The sequence below is a fragment of the Chrysemys picta genome, chromosome 7, assembly GCF_011386835.1.
Source record: "Chrysemys picta bellii isolate R12L10 chromosome 7, ASM1138683v2, whole genome shotgun sequence".
Classification (NCBI taxonomy): domain Eukaryota; kingdom Metazoa; phylum Chordata; order Testudines; family Emydidae; genus Chrysemys; species Chrysemys picta.
The window spans coordinates 49,618,776-49,640,915 of record NC_088797.1 but is presented as its reverse complement, the minus strand read 5'-3'; the positions used below and the strand labels follow the sequence as shown (position 1 = coordinate 49,640,915).

Below are 22,140 nucleotides of genomic sequence, written 5' to 3'. Positions count from 1 at the left end.
CTCTACCAAATCCATAAAGGACTTGCCCATTTGCTTCTCCAGTACCTGCAAGGGGATCACTCACATCTTAGGGTATGTCTTCACTACCAGCCAGCGAGCGATCCAGCGGGGATCGATTTATCCTGTCTGACACGATAAATCGATCCCCGAGCGCTCTCCCATCAACTCCTGTACTCCAGCTTGGCGAGAGGTGCAGGCAGAGTCGATGGGGAAGCAGCAGCAGTCGACTCACCGTGGTGAAGACACCGCAGTAAGTAGCTCTAAGTACGTCGACTTCAGCTACGTTATTTACGTAGCTGAAGTTGCGTAACTTAGATCGATCTCTTCCCCCCCCCCAGTGTAGACCAGGCCTTAGGACCTCAAGATCACAACCAAGACCATCATGATGTAAATAAACTTCAACACCACATAATCCAAGCTTCAGCACTCAGATAGCCCCCAAGGCTAACTGTTCATGTGTTCAATACCACAAACTGCATCCACACACATGGCACTTGAATGGCCTATGTAGTAATAATGTGAGGTGTAAGCATGGCGAGGTACCACATGCCTGTGATCTCAAGTGGGCTGGGGTGATTAGAAGCATTCAGTGGGCTGCAGGAGTCTAAAAGAGCAGCTGTGCTTAGCTTTGCCTCTCCCCCTCCTCACCCCCCCCCCCCCCATCAGTTGAAAACAGTTGTGAGATTATAGGGGATAAGCTCGATCAGCTGGAGATAAGCTCCGTTAATTTTGTAAAGACTTCACAGATAGATTCCAAAGCCACTACGGCTGTTCTATTTATGAATCTGTTAATGAACAGCCCAGCTTGGTGGCTTTCACTTACTACCACAAAACAGATGGCACAAAACACCATGCTTTAGAGACATCGATTGAGATCCTGAGGTGGATGTAAGCAGACAGATTTGTGTCCCTCAGGCGAGCCCTATGTCTGAGCACAATTCAGAAGAGTCTTTCCTTGTGTCAGTACAACTGAAGGGGAGAGAGAATCAGGTAAGGCCCCTGAGTAGAAGTGGGGGGGAGGGGAGGGAGGGTTGGGAATTGCTACAGGGGCTGTGACATCTGTATGGGTAAAGCCTGCCTATGGGTAAGTTCACACCCTGTTAGCTCTAATATGTCCTGTCTGTCCATTACATACAGAGGCAGTGAGACCAGTTACTAAATCACATTCCAAAAATAAGACAGCTCTTGAACTTTTGGGATCTACAAACAGTTTTATTGAAATTTAACAAAATTTGACATATGCACTCAAAGGCAGAGGAAGGAGGACCATAAATATTGTACATGTTTGAATTGGAAACTCCTATCCATTCACTAGAGGAGCTGTAAGTGTAGTGTTGGTGGGTACAATTCTACACATCCACACTTGAAAGCACAAAGTCGCACAGAAAGAAGTTGTAAAAAATTTGAAAAGAAACCAAGTGGGGTTTTTTTTTGCTTGCTTCAACAATATAGTGGACATAGATACTATTTACAATCACCTTCACATTTTAAATATCCCTTCAGCAGTTCCCAAGGGTGGTCCTCATCCCATCTGCGTAGGCTCAAGGGGACCAGGGCTACTAGGAAATAGGGTTGGTGGAGAGAAAGGCTGGGATTCTAGAATCCATGCAGACTGACTGCACAGCTTCAACCCCAGTGTGCTAACCAGCCTAGAAAGAAATGGGTCAGGAAGAGGGGTAGGAAGCCTGCTGACTTAGAAGTAGGGTGCAATGAGCCCTTCATTGGGGGAAGGCTCTGATCGGATTGCTCGGGGTATGTGAAGAGAGGGAGTTTCCCCAACAGGCTGTCTCAGAGCATTTAAAGGACAGTGAAAGTGGCTATAGGTTACCCATGGTGCTTTGCTGAGCGAAGGGTGCTCTGGCCACCTCTCCCTGTTCAGAAGCAAGGCGGCCAGTAAAAGAACATGAGAGGGCTCAGCTACTATGTTACGGTCAGACAGTGAGAAACAGACACTGTACTCTGCACACAGTGGTATGTCTGCACTGTAATTCGATACCACAGCTGGCCTGTGCCAGCTGACTCAGGCTCAGGGGCTCTTTAATTGTGGTGCAGACTTTCAGGCTCGGACCCTCAGCTCTCACAGGGTCCTTGAGACTGGACCTGAAAGTCAACACTGCACTTAAACAGCCCCTTATCCCTGTGAACCCAAGTCACCTGGTGCAGGCCAGCCACAGGTTTTTAATTGCAGTGTAGACATACCTAGTGCCTTTTAGTCTTGGCTGGGCACCTCAAGAGTGTTACTCACTGTGCAGTGGGCAACCCCTTCCCGCTCTCAAGCCCAGCAAGGGTTTGCCAAGGTGAAGTTGTGCTACACAAACCCCCATGCAAAGGGGAGGGCATGGATTCCTCTGTGAAAGCCATTCGACAAGCTCCGCCTGCCCTGCTTGCTGCTATGAAACACACCATCTCCTTCCAGAGTCAAGCCCTTCATCCCGCTGCTTGTGGTGTGCAGATGGTTTCTGTGAATCACAGAAGGGAGAGCTCAGCCTGCTCAGGACTCTAACCCCCCTCCCTGCTCTCTCTCTTTTATACCAGTGGGAAGCATCTTGCCTTTCCCTCCATACAATCTTCCCCAAAAGAGCTAGCTCACTATTCAGCTCACTCATTTCTGACCAACTCTTGGCACGGAGCTTGTTTAACAACGGCCGGCTCCACCTGACGTAGCCCATGACACTGCCCTAGGCCAGTTTGGCATTCAGAACACAGATCTAACCCTGTTGCTCCAAACCTGCCCAGCACAAGGACGAGGAGCCTATTCCTGCATTTGTAAACACAGGTACCACATCCCACACCAAAGCACATGGGAGGTGATGCCCTACCAACCTCTACTCCAGGGGACATGCAGGGGGAATAAGATACTGGCCAGCGGTTCTCATTTCTCTCTCCCCATGCACTCTCCTCCATACCAAACACCTCATTTCTCCAGTGCTAGATTCCACCCACCACTCAGTACCTAACCAATACTGCTCTTCACTCAGGAGGAGGCCAGTGGCCTCCTGCAGTCTCTCGCCTCCATCAAGAGAAGCCAGGAAGGCTCTCAGCCCAAGCTGTCTCCTGCACACACCGCACAAGCAGCAGCAAGAGCATAGTTTTCACTGCTAAGTCTCCCCATATCAGAGCAGGGGTCCTGGGTTGCGTCAGCCTCACATAGCTTGATCCCTTCCTTTGTTGGAGATGGTGTCCTCCAGCCCGGCTCTGCCACCAGAGATGTGCCTCTTTCAAGGAGATCTGTGAGCCTTGGTCTGAGATGAACCCAAGTCACCTGCTAGAGAATGGCTGGTGCAAACAAGAGACACTTTAATAGGATTTTTTTTTAAGAGAGACTTTTCCAATTAGGTGGAAGAACACTGATCTAGAAGGAAATGCTCAGCGTCACAGTGTAAAAGTGCTCTCTTCTGGAGCTGTAACAAGCATTCTATCTGTGAAAACCAACTTCCATGCCAACTGGGGAGGGGAAGGGGGGAGCAGAACCTTTGGTCCCTCAGTGCTGTGGTTTCACTCCAACCACTACAGAGAGCGATCAGGGAACAAGGCCGAGTCTGAGGTTATGGGGAGACAGTGAAACAGAGCCAGCATTGCTATTGCTAACTACAAGACCCCTATCAAAATGGCATACAGCCCCTAGAACTGTTCTCAGGGGTGTGGAGAGGGATACATCCAATACAGACACACCAATACTGCTAGCAACTTTGCACTAGCAGCTTAAATTAAAAATCGAGGTAGCAAATGTCTGAAGTGCTCAGAACGTAAATGACATGCTCTTGAAGGGGAAACGAGATGTCTCTAATAAGCTGACCACTGCAGGAGCCACATCTTGATCCAGTTTTAAAGCTTCACAAGAGTTCTTGGAGGGGTAGATAGCGGTAAGGATCCCTGACATCCTGCTTGTGCACAGCGACTCTGCCCATTCTCATGTAAGCTGGAGCCGAGAGATCACGATTTCTAGTGTTTGGGACGGGGTACTCTCACCCTGGCTCAGCAGCAGCCAGCTAGCGCTCAATCCTTCAAACGAGGAAGCAGGCATGAAGTGGCAGATGCACCAATGCATAGTTTCAGTGCTGCCACCAAGAGTCTAGCTGGCAGAGGAGGCCGCCCCAATAGCTACGTGTTTCTTTATCAAGTTGGGTGAGGAAGAGAGAACCTTCCATTAAAGTGCATTGCATTCCCTCTTGTCACCACAGGGAGAAAGAGAGGAATGGGTGCAGTGGAAGAACCCAGGCTTCATACCTCAGTGGGTTTCCAAGACAGGAGGCGGCTGACACCAACTGCTTTAGAGGGTAAAAGCCAACTCTTCATTCCTGCCTTGGCTCTATCACAGTTACACACAGCCAGGGCATGCTGTCGGCACTGGGGCACAACTGATCAACATGTGAAAGTTACCCAGAACCGCATTCTGAGAAGGATTGAGCCCCAAAATAAACACTATGGCTAATACAAGAGGTCATACCTTGTACCCTGCACTTCAACACACCAGATTCAGGAGGGGGAAGAACGCCACTCAACAGGAACGCAGCCTGCTCCCGCCCAGGCAGACGCATGCTAATGGGTGGCAAGCTAAGCCCTGCTGTGCGAATCCTAACTGCAAAGCTGTGTGGGTTAACATGGGCTGCCAGCCCAGTCACTCAGCTCTAAGCACTGCTGCTGCTTTCAGCAGTGTCCATTGATCTTGCTGCAAAGATCGGACTGTTTGCTCTGCTGGCTCTGCACAGTGCCATCAGTGGCCAATGGATTTTCAGAGAGGTCTGAACACCAACAACTGAGCCGGGGTATCTAGAGCCATTGGAAAGGCTTCTGGGGACCAGACGAGCCATATCGCTATGAAGTACAAAATAACGCTGAGCACGGGAGGGGGCCATATAAAAGAGGAGACTGAGGTCTGATGCAATGGAATCTGGTCTCCTACCTTCCCAAGAAGTGCTACTCTGTTTCAGTGGGGTTCTCAAGATTAGCTTTACCTCAGACCGCTCCATTTACACTCCATTCCAGACCAACTTGGGGGCAGTACTGCATAACCAACCCCCCAAAAAGAATAAACTACACCACTACCCTTTTATTCATCATCACTTCGTAGGGAAGGGGCATTAAGGGTCTGCCCCTAGCCCCACAGAGGTGAATTAATTGACCTCAACTCTACCTGGGGCAGGTACCTGCGAAGCAGGGATTTTGTTCGGCAAGAGATGCAGGATGGCTCTCCCTTTAAAACCTCAAACACAAGTGTCACAGGCAGTTCAGTGATCCATCCAAACATCTGACGGCAGCCACGAGAAGGATTTCAATCTTCCGACTCAGTCGAGGATATTGTTAAGCATGTTGCTAAACAAGTTCACATGTCTTGTCTGACTTGTGAACAGATCCCTAGCCAATTCTATTCCAGGTAACTAGCCGATTCTGCACCACCCCATCTCATTCTGCTCCTCCAGGCAAGAGGAGCTCTAAAGTCAAGAGTATGTGCATCTGTGCTTGCAGTCCATTGTGGTTCAGGGACACAAGGCAGCCTTGTGTGGTTACATTAGGTGCAGTAAGGCTGGGCAGGTCGTGTGCACTGACAGCACACAGCAGCAGCTCACGCTCCCCCTGCAGCTCAGACCTCACAGATGATAACGGGGAAGTCCACGTGAATGCGAGGGTGCTCCAGTTTCACTATACCCTGAAAAGAGAGCAAGGAGGGTAGTGAGGCCGGGAGACACTGGCCAGAGCAGAGTCCTAAGAAAAGGCCAGCAAACAAAGGACCCATGCTCTGCAAGTCACTGCAGATGGAGACAGACAATAGAGCTTATGTCCCAGTCCAGTTCTTAATGGACAAGAGTCCATTAAACCATCACAACTGAGCTGTTGGTTGACACTCTGAGCACCAGGCAGGCAAAACAGACTGGATGCGCTGCTAGAACTAGCCCCTAAAAGTGAGACTAAGATGCTCAGATCCTAGGATGCTGAGCATGACGGGTCTGAACGACAATGGCAGGAGAGTGAGGGGAAGCAGCTCGGCCTGTCACTGCCCATGTTCCACCTGATCCATGACTAGAAGGTCACCAGCTTCCAGGGCTGTTAGTCTGGCACCTTTAATTTAAAAGTCATTTAAAAGACTGGAAAAGAAAGGCCTCTAAGTGACCGAAAAGAAGAAAAGATCTAAGACCCTTGTGCATAAGCAAGCTTTCTGGCCAAGGAGTGATACTGTGAACATAACAAGCATCTGTATCAATTAAAGCAGAACTCTAAGCCTTAGGCATTTAATGTGCTCTGGTGTGAATATTCTTCCATTACAAACACATCAGAAAGCAAAGTAGCTTCAGGGTCTATAGGCAAAGGATGTGTGCGCTAGTGGTCTTTATGCTCTGGTTTCACAGCAGGATCAGAACTAGACTGAACCAGGGCAATCCTCACTAGACTTACGAGAGGCTGGGAATGTGGTCTAGTGTTTAGAATATGGGAAGAGAAGACATTTATCCACCTGCAGTATGGTGACAATGCTTCCTGGAATTGAACTGGTTAATTTGTGTTTGCAAGGCTTCTGGAGGGCCAGAACTATAAGGTGCTAGCGAAGGACAAAACGCCTAGTGCAAGGATGACAAAAACTGAGGAAAACAGTTTTATTACATTTAATAAAAGATCTGTATTTTCTGGAGAACAGCCACAGTTTTTGCAGGAGTGTAACATGAAAAAAAACAGCTAGGGAATGGCTTGACCTGTGGCCTCCCAATTAATGGGCCTTGCTTGGTTATGACAACGCGGACTGGTTCTGTCACATAGCAGCTACTGCTAGAAAGTGGCACCAGCTCATATGGGTGCCTGGGTATAGCATGAATGCAACAAATGTATTTTGCAAAATAAACAAGACCTTCATAATTATATACAAAAGCCTTGGAACAGATGAGAATTCCCATGGCCCATGCTAGAAGGGGCCATAGAAATCAGGGATTCATCCATACTCATTGTTATATCAGTCCTGTCAAAAAGCCACAGCTAGGCAGAGTTTATTTTTAGTGCTCATGAAAGGTGCCAGCCCAACAGTCCTGGAGAATGAGGTCCCCTATCCATAAAACAAATACAGCACAGGTAGTGGTGGTAGAAACTGCATCCTGTTTATGTGCCTCACTCCACCGTCCAAATGAATCCCCTCAAGGAGTGAAAGGGGAGCTTGCATCCCACAGCCCATTCAGCCTCTCTCCTGAGAATGCCAACAATGGCATCAATTAGTGGCAACTGTGCAATATGGACAGCTGCCCACTAGAAGCTGGATTGAGACAAACTCATGTCACAGTAGCCACTGAACTGCTGTCAGATGGTGACAACACACCCATTTTCACTGACCTAGAGGCAGTACTGCTGTGTTGGCATGAAGTCTGCTCTACCCTAACATCTGCTTCAGCACTTCTGAATTTTAAACCCCTGAAAACTAGTCAAATCATAACCAATACCCCACATTTAGAATCTCTGGTCCCCCCGGTCCCTTCCTATAGCTGACTCTCCCGCCCCATTTATTCTTTTGCCTGATTTTAGGACAGTTTGTTATATTGTTCCTTTTACAGTTCATAATAAAAGATAACTCCAAGGACCTGAGCGAAAGGTTTAAAAATGAAGAAGTTTTATATCAATGCCGAGTGTTAATACTGTAAATCACAGAACAGGGAGTTAATGTTCATTTTTTAAGGTCAGATTGTCGGCTTCAGAAAGCAGGAACTTCCTGACACAAGTGTATCATGTGCTAATTGGTTTCCCTGACCTCGCTGTGCCGGTTCACTAAGTCACTGTTTGGATTTTGTTCCAGTCTGGCGCCATCAAGTGGCTCCATAGGGTATACCAATGCTAGAGCTTCCCTGGCGTTTGCTGTCTGGAAACTAGTGTTTAAAACTGTCTAGTTATTTAATAGTTGTTTCTCTCACCCCTGTCAGTGAGAGGTAGGGAGGTTGAGCCAAACACCCCCATACATAGGTGCTCTCTACTCAATCTTATCATTTCTGCTTCAGAACAAGGAGACCTGGCCACGAGGGTGGGGGTGGAATACTCACCCTTCCCTTCAGGAGCTTTGAGCAGAAAGAGAAATCTGGGCAAAAGATTTCCATGTACTGTTGAAAGCCACTGTCCCATAGGCATATCTAGTCAGGATTGCAGTCAGCTACCACTAGACTTCTAGGGGATGAGACTTGGCACAAATCCTAGGGGCCCCGTGGGTAAGAGATCACAAAGGAACCCAGGCGACCTGCATAGCACGCTAATACATTACCAGTCGAGTCCCCACAAGGGTCACTTTTGTTTCTGAGCATGTTACCTGAGGTATCAGGTTCTTGTGGATCCTTTTCAGTGTGGCACGCTGTGACATTTCACTCCCTATACTTTATAAAACTATGCTTATGATATGAATATGACATAATTGAGATGTACTTTATGCAAGATGGGTCTTGTAAGATATCATTAGAAAGGTTATAATTTACTGAATGTGATTATCCAATTTGTATGCCTGCATCATTTCTATATCTGAAGTTAGGAATATTGACTATGTATCTGTATCTCAGCTATGCTACTTTGGGTGACACCCACTGCTAACACTTCTGGTACTACAATGGAAAAGCCAGACAGGCTGATGATCCATCAGCGAGGACAATGGACTGTGAAAAGGCTTGGCCTTCCTGAGGATGCTCCATACTGCCACTGACTCATGGACAAGGTGATACTACAGAGTCAGGTGGTCTTATCACCTGATACTAAACATTACCTGGGACTTCTTGTAACTTTCCACTGGAAGGGAAGGGGTCAAGTTTGGGAAACAAAGGATTCACGCCTTATGTAAATCCTATTTAAGGGTGAGAAGGAAGGAGAACGGGACTCCTCTCCATTGCTTGTCTGCCCAAGAAGAAAGACTACTAAAGCCACCTGAAGGGAAGACAGGGGAGGAGTCCAGACTGAGACAGGGGTCCAGTCTGAAAAGAAATATAACTGGAAGTCTGAACCACATAAACTTTGCAACCTGCCTAAAATAACATTTAGGGTAAGAAATTATATTTTGTAACCTGTTTCTTAATTATATTGAGCCCAGCTTGCATATTTTGTTTTATTTGCTCAGTAATCTGCTTTGTTCTGTCTGTTACCTCTTATATTCACTTAAAATTCACCTTTTGTAGTTGTTAAACTTATTTCTTGTTTATAATATAACCCAGTTTATGTAATTTCTACCGGGGGTGGGGGAGGGCAAGAAGTTGTGCGTATCTCCCTCCATTTTAAGGGAGGGGGCGAATTTCATAAAACCTTTGGGTTTGTACCCCTTAAAGGGAGTGGGCACCAGAGTGTTGGGGTAAGCCTCTAAGGCTAAATTTTTCCAGAGTGGATCTCTGTCTCTCTGTGCAGCTGGGTGTGGCCCTGCCTGTGTGCTTGATTGGAAGAGGCTTGTGAGCCTAGCCCAGCAAGACCAGGTAAAGGAACCCAGGCTGGCAGAATAGGCTGACTCAGTGGCTCCCAGTACATCAGGTGACACTTCAAAGGGCCAAAATCTCTCACAGTGGGGTCACTTATTTCTGAGCACATTACCTGAGGTATCAGGTTCTTGTGGATCCTTTTCAGTTTGGCGCGCTTTCTCCCATTCTTGGTGACAATTGTCTCCTCATAGAATTCATGGGCGAGATCCCCATCCTCATCATAATACATGGAGCTGCAAAGGAATGAGGAGAGGAGCACATAAGAGACTGGGAGGACTGGCCATCAATGATCCCTACCCAAAGTTTTTGGGAAGAGGGCATGAGTGGGCTAGCAGAGATCAGCGGTCTTGGACATTACACACTGGAGAGGGCTGGGCATTATGGGACTGGGAAATGGGATATGGAGCCTGTCAGCTTGGGTCAGCAGCCAAGAGTCATTTCCATCTGACAGCTGTGAAACAAGAAGTTGGCCTCAGTGCAGTACCTAGCAGGACAGAAATCTGCATCATAAAGCCACTCAGACAACTGGCATTAAATATATACAGTGCTCAGATTTCAATGGAAGTGCCAGCAGCTGCTGTGTAAACAGATCAGCCAACCCCGAGGTTGCACAGTCAGGCTCAGTGGAGAGGTAAGGGACTAAATGGACCATGGAGATTGCAGTCCCTCCATCACAGGGGCCTGGCCAAACCAGGGGTGAGATGGGAGAAAGAAGAAGCTGGAGCTACTGCTCCCATTCTGCATACGGAGATAAGGTTTGCTATCAACTCACACAGCTGGAGGATTGGTTTTGTACAAAAGCAATTATAAACAGTTAAATACAGACCAATGGAGCCATGGTAAATCAGCACCAAGCATGCTTCCCAGCTCTGATTCCATGCACACACTGGCAGATCTGTAGCACTCAAGGGTACAACGGCCACCAGAAGAGTTTCACTCTTGGACAAGCAAGCTTAAGCTAGAAAGCTATTCAGCACAAAGAGTACAAGGCCATTTTTAACTACAAGATCAAGTCTTACGTTCACTGCTCAAACACACCTAGTTTTAAGTTAAGAGAGAGCACACTTGGATCAGGCATGAAATAAGAACCACAAACTAAGCTCACTAAATGGGGACCCTGCAGTTCAATAGCACTCTCTCCTACCCAAAGAGAGACTGCTGCAGTTAAAGGGGGAAATAAGTCACTAGATGAATTCGGGATTTCTTGTGGCAAGAGGGGAATTCAGTCTGATCTATTCAGTGCCTGGCTTATCTGCTAGCAATGGAGCTAATCAAGGCACACGGATGGTGGGTTTTGTGATGTAAACACCTCTTTACTAGGATCCAAAGTGAGATGGTCAGTTTATTTCACAGGAATCTAAATCATCAGGTGATAACCAACTTGGGTCACTACTAATGGATCTATATCAGAACCCGTGACCTGGTGGTAAAAGGCCCCAGAATCAACTCAGCTATCAACTTCCCCCTTGTCCCAGTTTATGATATGTTTGAACATCCTTCCCTTTCTCTATGGGACTGAACCAATTTTACCATATAGCACTAAGATTGCACATATGAACTAATGTAAACACCACAGCTCCATGCACACACAGATACTGAGTGTGCCAAGATTTGTACAGCTGACCCACATGTATCTGAAGTCCTCCAATGACACGAACGACAGCTACAGCACTGACATCTCCCATGCTACACTATTCAATGCTACCCCATCCATGAAATGAACATAAGATACAAAAGCAATATACTGGTACCTCTAAAGAAGCCACACATGGGATGAGAGAGTAGCAAAGTAACCTTTCTACACAGAAGCCACATATAAACAAAAAATATGTATATATAAGGCCCAACTGCAGACTTTTGGATTGCTGTTGAATCGCCCGGTTTCCACACATGGCAAATCCTGAACCTCCCGACTGGCTTGTGGGCATAAAGAGAGACAAGCTACTGATTTGGTCTAGACAAAAGAGGGGTATTGAGATGATGCCAATTCCCTGATAAACATCAGTTACTACACCTTCCTTTATATCCAAGGAAGAGTGGTAGAATTTCAGCTAACCACAGGCAACAACTTGCCAGCTATGCCATTTGATTCAGATGCACCTGGGCACTCTCCTGTCCAGAGAGGAGGGACACCAGTATGCCAACAGCTAATTAGGAGGAAATTAACCCAAAGCAAAAGTCAAGGATTTTGGCACAATATTAATCACAATTTAAGAACTGGCAAAAAAACAACTTTGTGGTGCAAACAGGTCTGACGGAGGCAATCCATTTCAACCTAGTCACTAAGATAAAGGCATTAGCTGCAGTTCTACATTTACTTCCCTCTCTGCTAACAGTCCGCTAGCTCCCCAATAGGACTATACGGCTGCCCCTGCCAGATTTGCTCCACAGAACAGCACAAAGATCAGACAGAATTTTGTTGGCAGGTACAGTCTGCTTCCAAGTTCTTGCCAAAAGGCTTGAGGCTTTTCCAGAGGTGAAAACTCCAGGCACAGTGATCAGCAAAAAGCACAACAGGAGCCTCAATCTAAACTGGTGATAGGACTTGCCCTGCCCCCAATGCATGAAGCTTGGATGGCAGGCAACCAGCAGGATCCCATGTCTTTGCCTCAGTAAGTACAGTCTGCGTTTCTCACTGAAGGAATAGCTGCTACTGAACACCACTGACTTTGCACATCTAAGTGACTGGTACCTCTATAATTGAGGGGCTATTCCTCACCCCACTGTGACACCACATAAGGCAGGGAGCACAGCTCTTCTTGGGCCCCTCTTTGAGACCTTGACACAGCTGGGTTGCTCGACTCAGTCGTTCGTTCTTCCACCCCAATGGTAAAGTCCCATCTCCTTGGCCTGACAGTCAGTTCTATCTCCTTAAAATCAGATCTGATTAAGAGCTGCAATTAGATGCACTATTTATTTTTAAATAAAAAGGAGACAAATCAAAAGAAATGATATACTCTTATCTGTGCACAGACGCCACTGAGGGGAGCTATATTCCAAAGGTTAGTGGTGAAAAACTCCACTCAGAGCCTTTTGTTTTGCCCCTCCCTCTCCCCCATTCTTGCCAAGAGCCCTGGGAAGTGTAACATTTCTGTCTTCCCAGACCTCAGCACCCTCTCCCTTTATAAAAAAAAATGAGGAGTCCTTGTGGCACCTTAGAGACTAACAAATTTATTTGGGCATAAGCTTTCGTGGGCTAGAACCCACTTCATCAGATGTATCAAATAAATGTGTTAGTCTCCAAGGTGCCACAAAGAATCCTCGTTTTTTTTGCTGATACAGATTAACACGGCTACCACTGAAACCTCTCCCCTTTATAGTGAATGCCCCTTATAGGCAAATCCATCCTACTCCCAGCCTGCTACATAGGGTGTCAGGGTGCAAATCCTTTATCCAAACTGTACCTTCTAATCACTAAAAAAGTGCATAACTTTAATGGAGACTCTGCAGTCCCCCCTAGAGGGGCACCACAGGGAATATTCCATGGATACAAATATATAGACCAGAGGTACTTGCACGTGCTGTGTATCACTGGGTGCTATAAGGCTCCAGATAAGGTTGCTTAGGGCACAATGGTGCCCACCTGAGCCTCAGATTTGCCAGGATGTGACAATTTACTCAGATGTTACAGCTGTCTGGTGCAGACCCCTGGACCTCACATGTCCACCAGGACACCCCAAGGGCCACTTCACAGCAGAAGACGCTCATCTGAATGTGGCCTGTAAGGGAGAAAGGCATCGCAGGGCGGTAGAAGATTGTATAGCGAATTATAGAATATCAGGGCTGGAAGGGACCTCAGGAGGTCATCTAGTCCAACCCCCTGCTCAAAGCAGGACCAATCCCCAGACAGATTTTTGCCCCAGATCCCTAAATGGCCCCCTCAAGGATTAAACTCACAACCCTGGGTTTAGCAGGCCAATGCTCAAACCACTGAGCTATCCCTCCCAACATGATGTGCAGCCCCCAGCCACCGCTTCCCTCCAGCTCTGACACCTTCCTGCCGCATGGAAAGCTGCTGGCTGCCACCTGCTCCACAGGAACCCAAGCCCCAACACCCCCCATTCCCACAGCAACACAGCCCATGGAAACCAGCCCCCAGATCCCATAGGACCCCACCCCATAGCAACACACTCCCTGCCCCATGGAAACGAGGTCCCCCGCCCCATGGGAGACCAGTCCCCAGCCCCTGCAAACCAGCCCCCCATCCCATGGCAGCCCGCCGCATAGCAACCCACCCCCTGCCCTACGGAAACCAGCCGCCCGCCCTTACCCGCGGCGGGTGAAGACGAATGGGGTAGCGCTGCGGCAGCCGCGCGCCCGAGCCAGGGCCTGCTCCCCGCCGGGGCCCGCAGCACCGCCCGGCCCGGGGGAGGCGAAGGGCCAGAGGCCGCGGGCCTTGGAGCCGCTGGCGCCCATGCTCAGGGCGGGAGCATGGCCCGGGGAGGCGGGAGCCGCCCGGCGCCTCCGCGGAGCCCAGCAACGAAAAGCGCCCTACGCCACTTCCCGTCCCGCCCTACGCCACTTCCGGCCGCGAGGGGCGCCCGCCTCACGTGCCGCAGAGGAGGGGCGGTGACTCCGCCTCACGTGATCAGGAAGTGAGGGTGGGCGGGGAGAGTGGGCAGGGGCGGGGCTACACTGTGAGACTCCTCTCCCTCACGTGATGCCGTGAGTTTGGGGTCGGAGGTTAAGGACTGTAGACCCAGTCCCTGGCTCTGCCGCCACCTGGCATACACAGCTCCCATTCCCCTTCCGCTGCCTTCGTCCTGATCGCGGTCACAGATCAGCTGCACACACATGCCTCATCCACCTCCCGCTGCCTCCGCTCCTCCATCACCACCACCCATCACACAAAGCCCCCATGCCCCTGCTGCCTCCACACACAGCCCCCATCCCGCGCCCTCCACCCCAACCTGTCAAAGTTAGACTCAGGACTCATAGTTTGTCAGACCACTCTGTTTTATTAGCACAGCGCTCTGCTAATACATTCAGATAATGTGAGCCCCCATTCAAGATTCAAACAGTCTTATTTATTCAGATAAAAGGGTGCGAACTAAACAAAGGGACAGAGAGCAAAATTGTAAAATTTGCATAGGGCACAATATGCATATCCTGCTTCCTTATTAACTCTTATCGATCTAAGGCTAATGCTTCACCAATTGCCCTTAAGTGGGGCAATTCATTAAGCAGTTAATGTCTGCTTTCCTGCCCCCCTGGCTTGCAGCATTTCTCATTTCTACTTAAAGGTACATACAGCATTCTTTAATTCATTCTATTTCTTTAATACAATTCATTTCACTTTCACAATGTCACACATAGCCCCCAGTCCACCTGCTGCCTCCACCCCCTCCAGCACACATAGCCCCCATCCCCCTCACACACACCCCGCGCACACAGCCCCCATCCACCTCCTGCTGCCTCTGCTCCTCCACCCCCCCCCCATCACACACAGCCTGCCTCCTGTTGCCTCTGCCCCTCCACCCGCCTCCCAGGCACACACAGCCCCCTTCTCCCTCCCGCTCCCTCTGCCTCTCCACACCCCCTGGTACACAGAGCTCCCAGTCCCACTGCTGCTTCTGCCCTTCCAACCCACAGCACACACAGCCCCCATCTCCCTCCTGCTGCCTCCTTCTCTGCCCCCTGGTCACGCACAGCCCCCAGTGCCCCTGCTGCCTCTGCCCCTCCAACCCCCCGGCACAAAGAGCCCCCTCCTGCCCCCCCCATCACACACAGCCGCCAGTGTGACATAATGGGGATTTTCCCTTGTTATGTTCTAAGTGAGTCTTACTGTTTTGCATGAATGCTGTGTGTGCCTCAGTTTCCCTGTGTATTGCACCAATGCCTAGGTGGTGGGAATAAGGGTGTGTGACTTTTGTAGGGGTTGCACCAGCTGCCAGCATGGATGCTATGACCACCCCGACATAACCTGAGATCCAGGAGGGGGATGCTACTAGGTGCCTCTTGGCCCAGGAAGGAGACAAAGGCCGGAGGAGGAGCAATGGGCAGGGCAGGGGCCAGGCAGCTGGAAGCAAGTCAGTCTCGGCTGGCTTGGGGCACAGGGTGAGAACCAGAACCCTGGCTCTGGGCTCCCGTCCCCCTATGGACTTAGCTAAAAGTCACTGATTTCTGTGCTAACAAGTTCTGTCCTACGCTGTGTTCCTGTTGACTAATAAACCTTCTGTTTTATCAGCTGGCTGAAAGTCACATCTGACAATGGAGTTGGGGGGGCCCTCTGACTGCCCCAGGAGCCCCGCCTGGACGGGCTCGCTGTGGGAAGCACACAGTGTGGAAGGAGATGCTGAATGCTCCAAGGTCAGACCCAGGAAGGTCAAAGCTATGTAAGCTTCTTGCCCTGGAGACAGTATGCTCAGAGAGAGGAGGATCCCCCAGAGTCCTGACTGTTTTCATAGGGAGTAGTTCCAGAGCATCGCTCCAGTGACTCTGTTATAACTGGTGGTAGAGGCGGGATAAACTGCACCCCATGGACAGAGCATCCTGCAGTAAGTGACTGGAGAGCAGTAAAACGAAGCGGGATTAGTGAGAGATGGGCGCTGAAGGCTCCGAGAGGTGCGGTTCCAGGAGGCGGAGGAGTCTACAGCTTAACCCCGAGAGAGATTGGACCCCCAAGAAGGGCTGTCGCACTGAAGGGGTTCCTCTCAGGGATCATGGGGAGCTGAGAGAGCACAGGCCTGTGAGTCAGTCACCACTTGGGAACAGTGTGGAGATGGCCAATAACCATCTCCTTAAGAAGGACATTGTAGAGCTGTGCAGAGAGAGAGGGCTGCGCATTGGAAAGCTCACTAAGGCACAGCTGATTTCTCAGTTGGAAGAGGAGGATCGCTCTAAGAAGCCCGTTCCTGACCCAGCTGGGGCCGCGATAGAGGCTCGGAGCAGCCAGGCAGCCCCAGGGCCCGCACCAGGTCCTGACCCAGCTGGACCAGTCGCAAGAGGGGTTGGGAGCAGCCGGATGTCCTGGAGACCTGTGTCCCTGACCAGCAGGTCTCCACCAGGTTCCCCTGTTGGTGGATCTGAGATGGATGGAATTGGAGCTGAGATCAAAGGAATCTGAGGACCATGAGAGACAGGGAAGGCATGAAGCAGAACAGCAGGAGAGACAGAGGCATCATGAACTGGCAATAGCTGAGCTGAGAGGCAGAAAGACCTGTCCAGGGGTGAGTGGGGATGGACCCCGGGATGCCAATTCCACAGGGAACCTCCACACAAAATTGCTGTCCCAGGTTAAGGATGGGGAAGATATAGATGCCTGTCTTGTGGCCTTTGGGTAGGCTGGCAATTGGAACCAGGCTGGCCCTGCGGAAAGGCTCCAGTGTCTAGCCCCCTTCCTGGGTCCCAAGGCCATAGAGCTGTTTAGCCAGATGGGCGGGGTGGCAGACTGGCCCTCACTCCTGGCCCCAGAATATATGTCTGCATGGCCTTTCCTGGGCTCAGGCCCCTCGGATCCCCAGTGGGAGCAGAAGGTGGTGGTCAATGGGGAGACATTCCTGGGGTGGCAAGACCCTGGGACAGAGAGAACTGTTGTCAGGCAGCCTCACCAGATGCTGAGGGGAAGTGTGACCTGGGTGAAGGTCCCAGGGATGAAGTCCCTAGCCCTGCCTATGGGTCAGATCCCTGTGCAGACACAGGAGGGGTCCTGCTGGTAGTTGGGGTTTTCCAAGATATCGGGTGTGACCTCCTGTTGGGGGATGACTGTGTCTCTTTGGGACAGGATCCATGCCCTGCTCCTAGAACAGCAAAGGATTTGAATCCGAATCCAGGGAATTAATCGGCTGAGACTAAAGCGGTCAGTGAAAATGCAAATGACCTGGCTGGCAGGGGGCAGGAGTTGCTAAGCTCGGGATACCTGCCTGTCTGTAACCAAAGCCCTGGAGCTGAGTGGGACAGAGAGATGCTCCCCGCCCAGGGCCGGTGTAACCACTAAGCAAACTAGGAGGCTGCCTAGGGCGCCAAGATTTGGGAGCGCCAAAAAGTGGTGCCCCAAAATTTTTTTTTACACTATTGCTGGAAAACAAATGAATAAAGAAAAGAGAAACGTCGTTGAACTTGCATTTTAAGTTGTCATTCTTCTCTCGTACATTACAGCTATAGCCTACGCCAGCTCTGCATTGCGGGCACAAGCGTACTGCTTCACTACGGTAAAAGTGGCAATGACATAATTTTTCTCGTCGTGCGCAGCCGTTATGGGTTCTGACAGGCTGTTTATAATGCTAAGTTTACTAGTTTTCGGAGGTTGTCGACTGAGGCTAACTATTTTTGTTGAAAGCAACAGAGGGTCCTGTGGCACCTTTAAGATTAACAGAAGTATTGGAGCATAAGCTTTCGTGGGTGAATGCCCACTTCGTCAGACACAAGGCCTTTGTTTATGTTTATCATGTGCAGATATGCGTGTGTAGGTTGTTGAAATTTGTCATATTGATATTGTCAGTTGTTGTATGACGGAGTAGTTATTTTAAGATCCATGCTATGTTGTGCAAAGTGAAAACAATAACAATGTCAACACTGTCAGGTTATTCATTTATTTTCTTTAAATATGTAGACTAAATAATGAAATTAATTAATTTTCAAGCTGAACATGTATTAATTCTAATAAACAATGCCACATTATGCAGCATTCATTTTTGAAAGTTTATAATAAGCGATGCTCCAGGGGGAGGGGAGGGAGGGGATGTGTGCAAGGTGGAAGTTTCGCCTAGGGCGCAAAATATCCTTGCACCGGCCCTGTCCCCACCCCCCTGCACACGGGGGAGGTGGCTCATGCTGGCTCTGATGCTGTGAGCAAAGCAGCGGGCTCGCTGCCTGCCCTCACTGGGACAGCAGGGGCAAAGCTGAGCCTAGGGGGATCGGAAACCCCAGCTGAGTGTGGGGAACCACAGCCAGGGTGGGACAGCTGCAAACCAGGGCTGCCTTGTCCAGAGGTGCAAAAGGCCCAGGACAAGGGTAAAGCAGCCTTGAGATACCTGCCTTTCATAGAGGAGCCTTTTCAGAAGGTGGCCCTGGATTTGGTGAGGGACAAATGGGAGAGGAAAGCCTCCCCCAATAGAGAATCAGTGGTGGAGTATGTACTAACTTTCCAGGAAAAGCTTGCTGAGCTCATGGGTCCGGCCAGGGAGAACCTAGCCAGGGCCCAAGGGAGGCAGAAGGTCTGGTACGACCACTCAGCCTATGGCACCGGGGACCAGGTGAGGGTTCTCATCCCGGTGAGGAAGAATAAGCTGCAAACTGCCTGGGACAGGCCCTTCAAGGTCATCAAGCAGCTGAATGGGGAGAATGTGTGGCCAGTGGGGAAAAGGTGAAGATCCCCTGGTGGGTCTCTTCACTGAGACAGGAGCCAGTCCCTTGCTGGAATCAATTCCCCTCTCTGACCAGCTAACCCTTGCCCAGCAGGCAGATCAGAGAGATGCTGCATTCATACCAAAAGCTGTTTTCCAACCCGCTTGGGCTCACTAACGGAGCTGTCCACTAGGTGGAGACAGGAGCCGGCCCTCTCATCAGGTGTTCCCCATTCAGAGTAACTGGGAACACAGCTCAGTCCCTGGAGGGAGAGGTCAGAGACATGCTGGCTTTAGGGGTGACCCAGCCATCCACCAGTCCCGGGGGCCCATCCCGTGGTGCTGGTCCCCAGGAAAGATGGGTCGATCCGATTCTGTGTGGCCTATCAGAAGCTCAATGCCATCACCATGTCTGGTGCCTGCCCATACATAGGCCTGATGAGATCCTAGACAAGTTGGGGGAGATTCGGTACTCCATGACCAGGGATCTCACCAAAGGCTACTGGCAGGTGACTTTGGATCCAGAAGGCAGGTTGAAACCTGCTTTTGTCACCCCTTTGGGGCTGTACAAGTCCCTGGTCCTACCTTTTGGGCTCCAGGAGGTGCCGGTCACCTACAAGCACCAGGTGGATCAGTTACTGAGGGGGATGGAGAATTTTACCCTAGCATACATTGATGATATTTGTGCCATTAGCCAGACCTGGGAGGGTAGGGTTACCATACTTAACAAATAAAAAAAGAGGACCCTCCACAGGGTCCTGGCCCCACCCATTTCCCAGCCCCGCCCCAACTCCGCCCCTTCCCCGCCCTAACTCTGCCCCCTCCTCCCTCCTACTCCCAGCCACGTGGAAAGGGCTGCCTGAGCGCTACCGGCTTCACGGTTTGCCGGGCAGCCCCCAGACCCTGCGCCCCCGGCCGGCGCTTCCCCAGCGCAGCTGGAGCCCGGGAGGGGAAGCGCCCAGCCGGGGGCGCAGGGTCTGGAGGCTGCCCGGCAAACTGTGAAGCTGGTAGCGCTTGGGCTTCGGGCAGCCCCCTTGCCTCCGGACCCTGCGCCCCCAGCCGGGCACTTCCCCTCCTGGGCTCCGGCGGTGTAGGGTCCGGAGGCATGGGGGCTGCCCGAAGCCGGTAGCGCTCGGGCAGCCCGGCTCTTAAACAGAGCCGAAGAGTCAGGGGAGGAGCAGAGGCTTCGGGCAGCCCCCATGCCTCCGGACCCTGCGCCGCCGGAGCCCGGGAGGGGAAGTGCCCGGCCGGCGGCTGGGGTCCGGAGGCAAGAGGGCTGCCTGAAGCCCATAGCGCTCGGGGAGCTCGGCTCTTAAACAGAGCCGAAGAGTCAGGGGAGGAGCAGAGCCGCCCCGGGACGGGAAGTGCCTGGCCGGCATTTTCCCGGACATGTTCGGCTTTTTGGCAATTCCCCCCGGACGGGGATTTGAGTGCCGAAAAGCCGGACATGTCCGGGAAAAACCGGACGTATGGTAACCCTATGGGAGGGCCATGTGTCCCAGGTGAAGAGAGGGCTGAGTCGCCTCCAGGCTGCAGGGCTGACTGTAAAAGCTGGGATGTTCAAGGTGGGGATGGCAGATAGGTCATACCTGGGCCACAAGGTGGGGAGTGGCTGCCTAAAGCCAGATCCAGCCAAGGTGGGGGCAATCAGAGACTGGCCTGCTCCCCAGACTAAGAAACTGGCCTAGGCCTTTATTGGGATGGCGAGGCGCTACCAGAGGTTTGTGCCCCACTTTAGCTCTGTGTCAGCTCCCATCACTGAGCTATGCAAGAAGGGTGAGCCAGACAAGCTGGTCTGGACTGGGCAGTGCCAGAGGGCTCTCTGCATGCTGAAGGAGGATCTGGTCAAGGGCCCGGTGCTGGGAAACCCAGACTTTGACAAGCCCTTTATGGTGTTCACCGATGACCCAGACACAGGGCTGGGCACAGTGCAGAGGCAGGTGTGACAAAGTGGGGTTTTATTCATCTTGTTATGTTGCATGTGAGTCTTACTGTCCTATACTAATACTGTATGTACATTAGTTTCCCACTGTACTGCACCAATACTTCCGTGGTGGGAATTGGGTGTGTGATTTTTGCTGAGGCCCTCAGGGCAGGTGAGGCTGCCCAGCTATTTGCACCTATGTAACCTGTGACCCAGGAGGAGGATGCCACCAGGTAGCACCTTTTGCCCCGGAAGTGAGACAAAGAGAAGGAGGAGGAGCAACAGGGGGTATCAAAGGTCAGGTCAGTGAAAGCTGGCAGTATGCATGGGGTGACTGGAAGAAGGGGATGACCTCCGGCCCTCCACCCCCACAGCACACACAGCCCCCATCCCTCTCCTGCTGACCTGCCCTTCCACACACCCCTGTCACACACAGAATCCATCCCCCTCCCACTGCCTCTACTCCCCCATCACACACAGCCCACAATCCAACTGCTCCCACCTACATACACAGCCTCCATCCCCCTCCTTCTGCCGCTGCCACACCACCCCCCATCACACACAGCTCCCCTCCCCCTCCCGGCTGCCTCCACCCCACCCCCATGGTGCACACAGCCCCCATCCACCTTCCGCCTCCCACATCACAGACAGACACCATCCCCCCTATAGCCCCCACCCTCTCAGCACAAACAGCCCCCATCCTCCTCTTGCTCTGCCCCGGCACACATCACCCCAATCCCCCTCCCACTGCCTCTGCCCCTCCACTCCCCCCGCCACACACAGCCCCCATCTTCTTCCCACCTACTCCCAGTCACACACAGCCCCCAGTCCCCCTGCTGCCTCCGCCACACCACCCCCGCCACTGGCGCACACAGCCCACATCCCCCTCCTGCCCCCCCCGCACACATAGCCCCTATCCTCCTCCTGGCCCCCCGTTACACACAACCCCCTACCCCTTCCCTGCTGCCTCTGCCCCTCCACCCCCCCGGCACACACAGCCCCCATCCACCTTCTGCCCCCCATGTCACACACAGACACCATCCCCCTTACTGCCCCCACCCCCCCGGCACAAAGAGCCCCCTTCTTTCTTCCACCCGCCCAGCACACACCACCCCCGTCCCACTGCCTCTGCCCCTCTGCCCCCAGTCACACACAGCCCCCATCCCCTCTCGCTGCCTCTACCCCTCCACGCACACCCCTATCACACACAGCCCCCAATCCCCCTGGCATACACAGCCCCCATCCCCCTCCCCCCCATCACACAAAGCCCCCACCCCCCTCCTGCTGCCTCCACCCCCCATCACATCCCCCTATTGCCTCCCTCTCCCTCCCCTGGCACACACAGCCCCCATCCTCCTCCCACCCCCCACACAACCCCCTACCGCTACCGCCACCCCCCATCACACACATCCCCCAGTCCACCTGCTGCCGCTGCGCCTCCCCCCTCCCCCCCTAGTCACATACAGTCCCTGCCCCCCAACTGCCCCACACTACCCCAGGGCATAGCCTGGCTGGGGGTGGAGGT

At 51.6% G+C, this 22,140-nt stretch overlaps 2 protein-coding genes across 2 annotated transcripts in view; both read right to left on the bottom strand.

Moving 5' to 3' along the window:
- Positions 1–9,640, bottom strand: part of HYAL2 (hyaluronidase 2) — a 65,224-nt gene extending 55,584 nt beyond the window's left edge. Inside the window, exon 1 of the mRNA XM_042861795.2 lies at positions 9,520–9,640. The gene's annotated coding sequence lies outside the window, so the exon portion shown is untranslated. The remainder of the gene's footprint in view (positions 1–9,519) is intronic.
- On the bottom strand, positions 1,192–13,961 carry TUSC2 (tumor suppressor 2, mitochondrial calcium regulator). The gene is made up of 3 exons (XM_005308753.4): positions 13,678–13,961; positions 9,520–9,640; positions 1,192–5,647 (listed from the first exon to the last, which is right to left on the bottom strand). Exons 1-3 carry the CDS (start codon positions 13,821–13,823, stop codon positions 5,582–5,584), a joined length of 333 nt encoding a protein of 110 aa, XP_005308810.1. The 5' UTR covers positions 13,824–13,961; the 3' UTR covers positions 1,192–5,581.
- Between the last annotated feature and the right edge of the window lie 8,179 nt (positions 13,962–22,140).

Coding starts and splice junctions, on each gene's coding strand:
- TUSC2 (XM_005308753.4), bottom strand. CDS start 13,823: ATGGGCGCCAGCGGCTCCAAGGCCCGCGGCCTCTGGCCCTTCGCCTCC. Junction 9,641..13,677: donor TTCGTCTTCACCCGCCGCGG/GTAAGGGCGGGC, acceptor ATTCCTTTGCAG/CTCCATGTATTATGATGAGG. Junction 5,648..9,519: donor ACAAGAACCTGATACCTCAG/GTAATGTGCTCA, acceptor CTCTCTTTTCAG/GGTATAGTGAAACTGGAGCA.